This window comes from Odontesthes bonariensis, chromosome 19, assembly GCF_027942865.1.
Source record: "Odontesthes bonariensis isolate fOdoBon6 chromosome 19, fOdoBon6.hap1, whole genome shotgun sequence".
Lineage (NCBI taxonomy): Eukaryota > Metazoa > Chordata > Actinopteri > Atheriniformes > Atherinopsidae > Odontesthes > Odontesthes bonariensis.
In genome coordinates, this window is record NC_134524.1 from 9885044 (window position 1) to 9897297 (window position 12254).

Sequence of the window (12254 nt, forward strand, 5' to 3'; positions counted from 1 at the left end):
ACACACAAACAAATTACCTTTGTACCATCGTGCATTGATCCACTTTAAATCAGTCAGACTAAAAGAAAACTTCACCAGCAGGAAATTCATTTTCCATTTTGGACTGTACACCTCGGCAATCTCTTCCTGTGCTTCCATCGACTAAAGCACACACGGACACAAATTTACTTTGACTAACTCAGTGCAGTCCCATCAGACAATTTACAGGGGTGATTATGGCCGTCTCGATCCTGAAATGGCTGAAGTTTAATTGACTCCGACTGGTCATTCATATACCATTCATGGTAGTAGTCACATCAGTAATTAGACCAGTGCAGGCATCATAACAACTCGCTCTTACGCCCAACTTGTTATATAAAGATGCTTAGTCAAGACCCTACTGCATCGCTTTTAGACACACAAGGTACCCCCCCAGCCGTCCCCAGGTTGGACAAACATTTATATAGGAGCACAATGGAATGACATTTTCCTGTCTGGCTTAGTCAGCACATCGCTTACCACCACAGAAATACATCCAAGATAACTGTCAATGTGAAGTTGCAGAGCAGTTCCCTGTGCGTCGGAAAGTAATGGTAAAGGGGTAGCCCACGTGTTGACAACTGACAGGAAAGGCTCCCGACAAAGTGTTAAAATGTGAAATATGTAGAATATGTTGATCACTGTTGTATAGTTCTGCCAGCAGAACGATGAAGTTCATAGGAGTTGAGAATGAACATGTGTTGTAAACAAGCACATAACCTGTGCTGGCTCTGAAGTAGTCTACATGTTCACACACAACTCTCCAATGCTGTATTCTTTCTCATATTACTTTTGTTCTTTTTGGCAGCATTTCTTTGGAACATGTTTGTATCTTGCTGTGCTGTCTCTTAAAACTGGAGGTTAGAAAAAAAAAACCTAATAATATTGGCAGGATTTATGTGAAAAATGCATGTGTTTATTCAGCTACGGATAACTCGCCTGCCTCCAGTAATTTAAAAAGCAAAATGGGAATATGCTTTAGTTAAAAGCCTGTAAGGTTACAACAAAAACAGTGTTATCACTGAGATGTCCTCCATCTGGAAAATTCTTATAATCTTAATACTGTAGAAAAATATGAAAATGACCTAAAAGTATTTTCGTTTTTCTCTTTTTCTGCCACAAAGTTTAACTGGAATGTTTAATATTCCCTTCTTTATTAGCTCTGCAGTGACATGCTCCTTTCTTCAGCCAGTAAGGGTGGGGTGGGAGTACTGATTGAGCTTTTAAAGACTCAATCCCAGTTGAAGTGCAATTGCAGAGACTTTTAATTAGATAAAGCTTGGCTGGTTTGAACATATACTTTACAGCCATGTCAGGCTAAAAGGGTCTATGTGTCGTAAATATCACCCAAGACATTAACAGAATTGAGATTAGAGGCTGGAATGTGTGGATCAGCGCAAAAAGGCAGCTAGCAGAGGGACTTCATCCAGTGAGCTATTCATAGCTGTTAAAATGGACGTCCCCATTAATATAAGGCTTACCCTTTCTGGAAATGTAAATCACCAGGGCCATGGCTCATCGTGCATGTTATACAGCTGCAGTGTGTCAGAGTTAACAGGACAGTTTGTCTGATTTACAGCGGCCAGGGATAAAGTAAAGAAAATAGCTTCATTTCTGCACGTGTACCAGCCTTACAGACATTTGGTGCATTTTGAAAATCCAAATGTGTACAGAGCCATGTTGAGCCCTGTCACTCATCTGTGCTCTATCATTTTTGCCCTTGATGTTTATATTATTCCCTGCAAGAGACAAAGAGGGAATGAGAGATCGGATTGCAGCCTCAGTGGACACTTCCACAAGGCCGGGGGCTGATCAATAAGCTCCACATTTCAAAACTGCATCGGATTAAGCCCAAGAAGGCTTGCTTTTCAAAGCACAGGCTGCAGCTATAATTGAGAAGCATCTCACGTCCAATCAGAGGGTTCATGTCTGTTCTTTTGAAATGACTTGTCATCTGTTCTATCTTTCAGCAGCATATCAGTTGCTCCTTTACTCTCTAATCCCCCCCCCTCCTCCCTTCTGTTTTGCTGTCTTTACAGTCTGTGTGAACGACACATTCAGCTCAGGTACTCTATTGCTACTACTGCTTTTGTAAATCACTACAGGCATGCAGTGTATGACTCAGAGCAAACATCCTATGAACATTTAGGATGTGTTCATGCAGACAAATCAGATTTGTGCTTCAAATCTGGTAATTAGCAGAAACAGTTTGCATTATTATTTGCAAGTGACTGGATCAGGTTTGCATGTCCAGACACCATTAATTTATCAGTACTGGTTGCTGTGGTAACCATTTGCCATATGTTGGTGGTGCGGCTTTCTAACTTTAGGTACCTTCAGAAAGCCCATTCTAACGAGAAAACGTGTAACAGGTTAATTTGTCCACATGTCCAAAATGTAGAAGTCTCATAATTCAGGGTTGTAAATTGAGAAAAATTGCAAATAACGCCCAAAACTAACTATGGTGCATGGGTGAGACGGGAGCATATGAGCCAGAGGGGTTCCAGTTGGAGGGGAGAAAGAAAAGTGCAAGGTCTGTGAAAATGGTTGTGCCGGACAAATTTCTCAAATGACAAATTCAGATTGGCACCATCCTCCCCTTTTTGTCAGCGTTTGTGGACAAATCAACAGTTTGGCGGAGGCCGCCTTCCTCACAAATAAGACCCTGTGGGTGTTGTTCTCATACAGGCCAAAACTACGATTTAATTTGAAAAATATGCAAACCTAAATGGTTGTGAGAAAAACTGCAGGTGAAAATAAAAACAGCGTTCACAAAGGTAACGGTCCCACTGCAAGAAGAATGTATTTCAGCCCTGTCCACGAACGTTTTCTATTCCTAACCAAGTAGTTCTGATTTCTAACTTTAATCCCATTATTGCTAAAAGTGTTCAGTGATGTAATGTTGTCAAGTGAACATAACTCAGAAGTATAAGAAACAAAACTGTTGTCATATGTTAATCTTGAATGTGTATCTCATAGTTGAAAAGGCACGAACAATTTCGCTTACCCTCCTGCCTCCATAATCACGATTCTGTGGCTTCTTAAAGGAACACTTGAGAAAGAAGTCTGTTCCGATGTGAAAATGTTCAGATAAGTAATGTTTACCCACTTTCGCTTTTAGGGATGGCACTTTACAGGATGCTGTTATGGGTCATATTTCAGGGTAAGAACAAATGCAATGAGAGGCCATGAGTGGATTTTTGGCCCTTTAGTATCTGTTTGCAACTTTTTGTGATTTGGATCAATATGTTCTGAGACTGGGTCAGTACAGACTCCCTCCAAAGGGCAACCTTGACAATTTATTGTCATCTGTGACGCTTGCAGATGACCGAAAATACAGAACAGAGGCAGGTATAGAAACCAAGAGCCTTTCAATTAACTTACCAAAGCGATGGAAGGTGCAGTCAGGAGGATATCCAAAAGATAAGTCCAACAGAACAGAGTGGGTCTGGGTCATGGAGCTTCTCTACTGAAAAGAGTAATCAGCTGATGAAATACAGGTGCAGAGGCACCTAAAGGCAACTGAACGCTGGTGTGAAACTAGGACAGGAAGCATGGCTCTACAAATTAAAAAAAAAAAGGAAGTAAAGCCAAATAAAGTGCTAGAAGGAATTTCCATTTCAAAATACACCTAAAGGGAACACAGAACATTCTAAAAGGGCAAACACTGACGGAACACAAGGTGCTTTACAAAAGGAATGAACAAATACAAAAAAGACTAAAAAGGCTGACCTAACAGAGCCAGGGGACAACAAAACATAGATTTATTAACAAAGAAAACTTTTACAGAAACCACAGACGATGACATTTACTTCAACATCTGTCAGAAAACTGTTGTTTTCCGCAGTGTCTCCCAGAGCTCTCTGTTAGATTCTGCTCAGCACTGCCATCACTCATGCATTTGATATCCTCAAGGTTTCGGCACAATGAACGACACATTTCTTTGACGGTTCAAACTTTCAAAAATCCATAAAGATACGGTCTAGATATACCAAAAATAAACTAGACTGGGTCTGGCACTGAACGAAGCTTTTGATGCTTACAGTTGTACATAAAAGTAGAAATGTTGCTCTGACAGAGTAAACTTCAGCAGGTCCAAGGAAAAATGGTTTGAGTATGAAAAATAAAAGAGCTTTCTCTCTTTTCTGAGAGCCCCCCCCCCCCCCCCCCCCAATGATAAAATTAGATATAATTTTGCTGCATTAACAAACAGCAGCATGTTCTTGGCTTAATTTTCAACATCCTATTCCCATGCTAACTCATGCCACGTTTCCATGGTAACAACTACAACTACTACCCCAGCGGCAACAAATAAGTGAAATTTGTTTTTGTTTTTTTGTTTCTCGTGAGGCTACAAACACTTTGCAAATTAAAAAGAAAAAAAAGACAACATGAACTGCGTCGGTGGCGTTTAGGGTCGGCACGTGTCACCGGAGCAGCTTCAAAGGCTTCAACCACGGCACCCGATTCTTCCCCAGGATACCACACGTCTGTTTTCACATTGCCCTGATGGGTTAAAATACCCCCTTAAAATACCCAGACCACAGCTAAATTAATCCAGAGCGAGGGGAGCTAAGTTGTTTCACATTTTTTAAATTGAAAATTGCCTCAATTTATTCAGAATTCACAGCAAATTACTTCCAATTTAGGTCAAACATGAATGATAGCCACACAGCTTTATCAACACCTATCAGATCTACACACAAACTGAGGGAGCTAAGTCTCACAAGGGTTAAATGAACTGGACTGCAGAGCTGTTGTACTGGTTTATGTAATATTCTGTATATGGATCCACTGAAATGAGCTCGTGATTGGATGTAAAATCCAGGCCTCCCTAACTAGAAACTCTGGGAGTCAAATAGACGAGGTAAAGTCAACCTTAAAAGTGAGCCTAAATACAGTGCGTGACACTTTCCTTCTGAGCTACTCACCATCATTGCACTCACACAAGCTGCTACCCTCCAACAGAGTGATGTGGTCAAAGTCAGCACATTAAAAAAATGCTCATGACTCTGCAGGACTTTTTCACTGAACTCTCTTCCACCATATGGTGACCTTTGGACAGCGTAGGCCTCGAAGGGATGAAAAAAAATGCTGGGTTATACAGACACAGAGGACAACAGAGGTAAATATACATTCAGACGACAGCCCAAGGAAGGACACGGAGGACGTGAAGATAGCATGGTGCCAGTACAAGTAGAGCAGAGGGTGCCGTCGCTATTTCTTTGAAAAGAAGTGAGATTTTAGACTGAGGCTTCCATGGAATGCTGAACTAATGAGTCAGAAGCACCTGACTTGGACCTGAATGGAATTAACAGGCTTCGGTATCAACTGTGCGCCTGCTTGCCAGCTGAATGACGGAGCTCACAACAAGCCGGTTAAACATCTCAACTGGTAAAGTAGAGTAGTAATATAATTAACATGCTTGAATATAGAAAACACACCTTTCCGCCATGCAAACAAAACCATAATAAGAAATGCTCAGACTCTGAATGCGCTAATGTGGCCGCTCTATGATTAGAATATAAGGACGCGAAACAAAGGACAAGCAGCTGGAGTATGAAGCATAATGAAAATAAATATGAATTTTTCATGGAGGAACTTGTGACAATTGCCTGCGTGTGCATTTTGGAACCCCTATACATTATTCAACAAAGGAGTGTGACTTGAGACATGGAGTTTATTTTTGCATTTCACTCGAGATGAAGCAGATTTTGGTGTAATTTATGAATAAATAGACAATTTAATTACATATTAATAGGACAAGGACGGATGGCGTCTCCTTCACGTTGAAAGCCGCATTCCGGCTTAAATCGCAAGACTCTACATCTTAGATCTTGCAGATGTGGTCACCGAACGTAATGTGTCCAATAAAAAAAACTAAATCCTCGAGTAGCCGGAGCACATTTACCTGGTGGGGAGAAAAAAAAAAAAGCTCAATTAATCTATTCTAGCAACGTAGAGACAGCAGATGCATCATTAAAATAAAAATAACACAGATAAAAAGCTTTCGGCAGCTGAACAGGAAGAAGAGGAAAAAAATCTAATCATGATGCATAATAATAAACCTGAGAGCAATGTCTAATTATCAGTAAACATCATTGATGTTTATCACTCTCTGAAACTCCACATCCCGCTCATCATATAAGGCTTGTTTTATTTACTTTACTCCTTAGATCTGGATGCAGTCTCATTTTTGTTGCTATAAAAAAAGTTGAACATTGCCAATTTAAGGAGAAAGAAAGAAAGAAAAAAGAAATAAATCTCCTTTCCTGTTACACACTCGCACACGGCCGACACCTCTACCAGCTCCACTGCTCCAACCATCTGTAATTCTGTGGAAACACAGGAAGAGTAGCTCCTTTTGCCAGAGCTTTTGGCAAAGATGAGACATTTTTAATTTGCACTACACAAGAGGTGCAGCAGTGGCACCAGGGAGAAACCAGCATTCATCCGTTTTAGGAAAATCTTTTTAAAGTAACAAGTATCATGCATGCGGGCACACCTAGCCGTGTTTTTACATGTTACATTCAACAGAAAAGAGAGCAATTTGTGCTCAAATACACTAAAAGCGTTCCCAGGGTGGAAGAAAAGTGACATATGGCAGTAATTCTGAGGCTCACCGAGGCCCAGTAAAGTAAACCACCTTCTGAACACGTTTCTGTCTGGCTTCAGATGAAATGACAGCACTGAAGCCGCTTTCATGAGTACGTTAAATGGTACTCACCTGAATACTGATTCAGGTAAAGCAGGAATTTAGTTGCCGCTTGATCTTCGCGCGACCTTTGGAACACGGCGTCTCTATGCTGATGCATCGAATGATTAAAATTCCAAACAGATCATTGAAACAGGTGTTGACCCCTCTAAGCTAAAATGAGACTTTATGGCAGACGGTAGCTGTTCTACACTTACTGCTCTGGTGTGCTTTAACTTCACACTGCTATGCACCAGTTCTGAAGAGGCCGATACACCAACATAACCTTAGTTAAACGTACAGAAACAATGAAGCGGGAAACAACACAGAATGTAGACATAAACATACAAGAGGAAGACAAATAGGCACCACAGAGAGCACGAGGGAAAAGGTACACAGAGCAGGGAATGAAGTAAAACTCAACAAAAAAAGGACACGTACAACTTCTCTTTGTTATCAGCATCCATCTTGCTTTCTTTGCACATGCTCAGTCGGTGCTCTTTTCATTTCAGGGTCGATCGATTTCTGAGCATCATGTTCCACCCGAGCTGAAAGACTTCCATTTCTGCGTTTTCCCGGGCTGTTTGACACACACTGCTCCTCTGAGGCCTGTCCAACGAGGTTTAGGTCGGTGGACTGTGAGGGCAATGGTGAAACCTTTGACCTTTGAGGCATCCGTAACTTCTTTGAGGCACGTTATGGATCTTCAGGTGGATGTTTGCATTCACAATTTGCTCGCTTTTACATTGAACCCATTCTTTGTTCTTCCAGTGAAAAGTTTCCAGTCCCACGAGCAGCAACACAAGCCCCAAAGCATGACCGATCCACCTCCATGCTTGCCAATTGGAGAAATATTCTTACAATCAAATTCTGCACATGAACGTTTGCAAACTTCTGTCTCCTCTTCTGAGGACTGACATGGCTCTGCTTTCAATCACCTGTTCTAAAAAGCCTTTCTGTCAGGATTCCCGTCATTTTCTCTCTAATTTTGTGTAAAAACGTCTAAATATTCAAAACGTCCTTTGGAGAAAGGTTCATCTGCTGGTTCTAAGTATTCAAAGTAAGAGACAAACCTTTGCGAGGTTCACCAACAGACTGTCGTCTGATGGAGTCACTCCATCAATGTTCAGCGAGAGCTAAAAGCCATCCGTCATCTGAGTTTTTTCTAAAAGCAAATCAAAAGATTGAAAGTTATGACTCAGCTTGATTCCAAAGATGAAAGGCTCATTTCGAACTCCCTGTGTCTTATTTGAGGTTTAGCAGCCACAGCCAGGCAATAATTAAACCAGTATTTTATCAACTCATATAAATAACCAAGAGGCAACAACTAGAGGAGTGTAGTCTGGTGCTCCAGAAATTCAGAAAGCTGCTGCCTTCTTCTAACAAGTATCCAGAGAAATGAGCACATTACTAATGCTTACATTAGCTCACCATTATTTATGGAACATATTCTAAGAAGCTGCTGCTTATTTATGAGTCTCTTGTTAATCTCAGGGACATACAATCCTCTTAAACCCCTTTTAGAAACCAAATGAAGGCCTTCTTGTTTGGTTTCTAAATGCCTTCAGGAAGCGGTCGGCTTGTAGAACCCCTCAGAGCAGATCCAAACAAGATGGAACAGACTGTTAAGTCTTTCCCACTGACCGATCAGTTCATCTATCCTCCTGATAGGCGTTGTTTAATGTCGTCAGGGTGAAGTTTAGCATGAAATGTTTTCTAATGGGAATAGGAAGGTTCAACATGCATTAAGTTGGTGGCCAATTGGAAATAAGTAACCATAAAAGATTAAGTTGATGTTTATTAATATATTCACGCTGTACATTAAAATTACATTTGAATAAAGTTTAAAGTGGTATGCCACTGAACTATGAGCTTTAAAAACACTGAAACCAGTTGGACAGGTAATGGTTACAATATTAACAAATGTTTAAAAAAAACAAAACAAAAAAAAAAACAGACACTTTATTGAAAATAAATAGTAACAAAATACTTAAGTTTGTCCCCTCATACCTGTTAATATTGACCCACCATCAATGGCTTAATTAACCTGCTCTTTCTGCATTTCAGCTGCATGAACACACTGAGGAATGTTTCAATCTTGTGTGGAATCTAAAAAAATGGGAATGCTGAAGTATATACAACTAGAATAACATTCTTTGGCAAAAGTGCAACTAAGTAAAAAGCAAAGGTTCATGGAGAGAATAACGTCAGTGCGTTAAATAAAAACACTTTTTAGTTGTGGCTGAAGCACGAAGCATAAAAGCATGAAGTAAGAAGTGTTGTGCGTGCTGGGGTCGGCAGCCGAGGTTTAACTGAGCTCCGCAGTACCCCTCACCCGTTTCCCAGATCCCACGCGCATCTCTCCTGAAATACCTTAAATTGGGGGTGTTTTTTTGCCATTATTATTCAAACTAAACAGGTTTCTCTTCCCTTTAGTTCTCCTCCTGTCAGTCACTGTCCTTGCGACCGGTCTTGCTCAGCACCAAGTTTAGTTCATTGAGCAGATTAGAAGGCAAAAGACCCTCCCCACCTCCAACCGGCCTTTTGTTGAGCGTCTTACAGCCCCCCTGAGGAGGAACGGGCAACGGCATGGGCTGCAAGTGTCTGGAGAGGCAAGGGGAAGTCGACCGATGCGGCAGGCAGACATCCACAGAGGTTCTTCTGTGTTGGAGCCCTGAGGCCTTGTGCTGGTCACTGGTCTTTGGAGGGGGGGCTAAAGTTTTGGTTTTGGGGTTGAGACCGGTAACCTTGGCGGCGGTCTGCCAATCTGCATCCCCAAAAGAAACCCTCCTGTCTGTCGGCTGTGGGCAAACATAAAAGGCAAAGGTCAACGAACCATTAACAAGAGAAATAAACCAAATAAATTGAAAAGGAAACCAACAGGTGATTTATTTCTCACCCGTTTGCTGGAACTGTGGTTGTGTGACGGAACCTTGACGGGTTTTGTGACAGCTTCCCCTGTGGGAGATTTCTGATCTGCTTTTTCTTTGGAGGTAATCGTCTTTGGATGGAGCTCAGACCCGAACTAAAGACACACAGAAAACAGAGTAACAGTAACGACAGGTTTGGTCCCTGGTGCAAATTCTCCTTTAAAGGACAATTCTGGTATTTTTAACCCTGTATTTGGGTGAAAAACTCCATATTGATCAAGAACACCATCACAACTGCAGAAGCACAAGAAGAAGAAGGGGGGACAACGTCTTCCGAAATGTTTCTGACAGGGAGATTCCACCTCATATAAAATACCTACAAACCTCACAGAGCGTATGTCGTCTACCTTCACGAGATTGGGACGTGCTGAAAAGGCTCCAATGGGGGGGAGTTTGGAAGTAACCTAATTCACTAGCATCATCTGGCTGTAGCGCTCTCCTCTTGCTGCAGTTTATAGGAGCAGCTTTTCCTTCTACTTCAGCTCAAATAAGTAAGAATAGAAAATCTAAATCTCAATCAATAATCCGTTTTGTCTGCATCTGAGGACATCGCTGACATAAATTTGAATGGTTTTGTACATGAATACAAATAAATTTGATTTGATTTGATAAATGGTTGCCATGACTTCTCTTTTTGACATCACTAATAACGCAGCCACTACACGGACCCCATCCAGAAAGGTCTGCCTATAAAGGAGCTTTCCTTAACGTTCTCAGTTGTACAAATATTTTTACTCTGTCACAACGTTTTCCTCATCAGATCCCTCTGCGGTTGTTTTTGCTTGTTGCTTTCGTTCAACACGTGAAATCCAAATCCAGAAGGGGAAATGGGCTGAAATATAATAGCTGTGATTTTCCTTTAAGCACCACATCTGCTTGGTATGTGAAGATGTCAGAGTCAAAGGTAATATACTGAAGCACACAGTAGATTTGGGTGACATTAGGTGTAAAGTAAAGTTCTGCTAACTCAAAAAGAACTATGGCATTTACTTTTTGTTTGACCGGATTAAAGCCAGCCCCTTTAAGAATGAGTCAGACTGTGATGATTTGCTGCTCCGTGGCAGCAGTCCAACTATGTTCTGATCTCTGGCTAAACTTTCACTTTAACAATGTCCCCTTTTAAAATCACTGCGACTCCCAGACCTACAGAACCATCTCTTCTTAACAAATCCTTATTTCATCGCTGCAAGGCCCTCTCCTTGGACCTTCACGCCCTCTCTCTAACCCTCATCACCACCTCGCTTCTGAGTGAAGTCCTCCATTGCTTGTTGCTATGGAAACTGTGGGAGCGAAATGCTCGCTACCAGGTAAGGCGAATCGAGACCGCTGAAGCTCTCAGTCTACTTTCTCATCTACACTTTCTCTCTGCCCTTCCCAAAAGTCCCGTGTCCTTCCCACAATCCTCTCTGCTGGAGGCTGACAATCCTCATATTTAGAGGATTTGGGTGAGGAATCCTAATATGTTCAGCCGGCTCCAGTCTACTATAGATTTAGGTCTATCGCTAAGAGCTTCTCTTGATCAGGATAGTCCACTGAAATAAACACCATGAAACACTTAAAACAAAAATTGCCCTTCCCTTTAGATCAATCCCTCCCTGATGGCGTTGCCCTTTTTACTTGCCAAGTTAAACTAAGGCACTAAAAGGCTTTTACAGTAAGCACCTGTGATAAACAACACCGTGCCGCAGACGGGTTCCCATAAAGGAGGATGAGGAGAGTGCTAATGCTGATAAAATGTGCTGAGCACACAACGCAGAGCTGGAAGATTGTAGTTTGATCTTTCTGTATGGGAAGAGCGTCGTCTTCAACTTTGGCTATTTACTTAAAAACGAGCAGAAAACAGACTCGCACGTCTAATCTAATGAGGAAGCAAGAAGCTATTTAAGCATAAAGAGGAGAGCAGCACTGGCTGCGAGAGTGAAAAATGAACCCAGAATATGACAGATCCATAGCTGCTCTCTCTGTGTTTGCTTGGCCTGCATTATTTATGTCGTATGTGCTGTGTCAGCGACTGACAGCGACAACACAGGGCTCTATCTGGGGGCTAAGTACCACAATGTGATTGTTACAGTCGCCTTGACCTTATTCTCACAGCTTTTCCACATAAAATGATTTATGCTATTGTTGAGTGACCTCAAAAAACTTTTCAGCTCTTCCTTGTTTATGTTTTTTTTTTTTTTTTTTAATCTGTCTTACAGTTAAATGGAAATGGATGATTGGGGGGAAATACTGTTCATCATTTCACCTTGTACCGAGATAGGGATCTTAAAAGAGATTAATTATTTCCCCAATCGAGTGTGTTTTTCATTCAAAGGACGAGAAAAGGATATTTTCTGCAAGTTATTGAAATCATACCCCACGCACTTCTCCGTCACTCCCTGAGCCACAACATCCTCCTGTCGGGTGTCGCCTTACCTTCACGCCGATGATGTCCGTCACCCAGCTGACCTGCGTCTCCCTCTTGTCGCAGCAGAAGTACCTGAAGAGGCAAAGCTCGGCCACGTCACTCACTGATTTCCAACCATTTTATCCAGGAGACTGAATTCGGCGAATCACCGAACATCGTCTCTTCCGAGAGGACACTTGAATGATTACTGTAAATAGACTTGACT

General features: G+C 41.6%; 1 protein-coding gene across 3 annotated transcripts in view; it reads right to left on the reverse strand.

Annotated features, from left to right (window-relative positions):
• Positions 1 to 8492: 8492 nt before the first annotated feature.
• arap2 (ArfGAP with RhoGAP domain, ankyrin repeat and PH domain 2) overlaps positions 8493 to 12254 on the reverse strand; it is a 132043-nt gene continuing 128281 nt past the window's right edge. For all 3 annotated transcript variants that reach the window (XM_075450614.1, XM_075450613.1, XM_075450615.1), the window contains exons 31-33: positions 12058 to 12121; positions 9612 to 9737; positions 8493 to 9513 (exon numbers count right to left, since the gene is read on the reverse strand). In XM_075450614.1, coding sequence (XP_075306729.1) covers positions 9160 to 9513; positions 9612 to 9737; positions 12058 to 12121 — 544 coding nt within the window. In that variant the 3' untranslated portion in view covers positions 8493 to 9159. The remainder of the gene's footprint in view (positions 9514 to 9611; positions 9738 to 12057; positions 12122 to 12254) is intronic.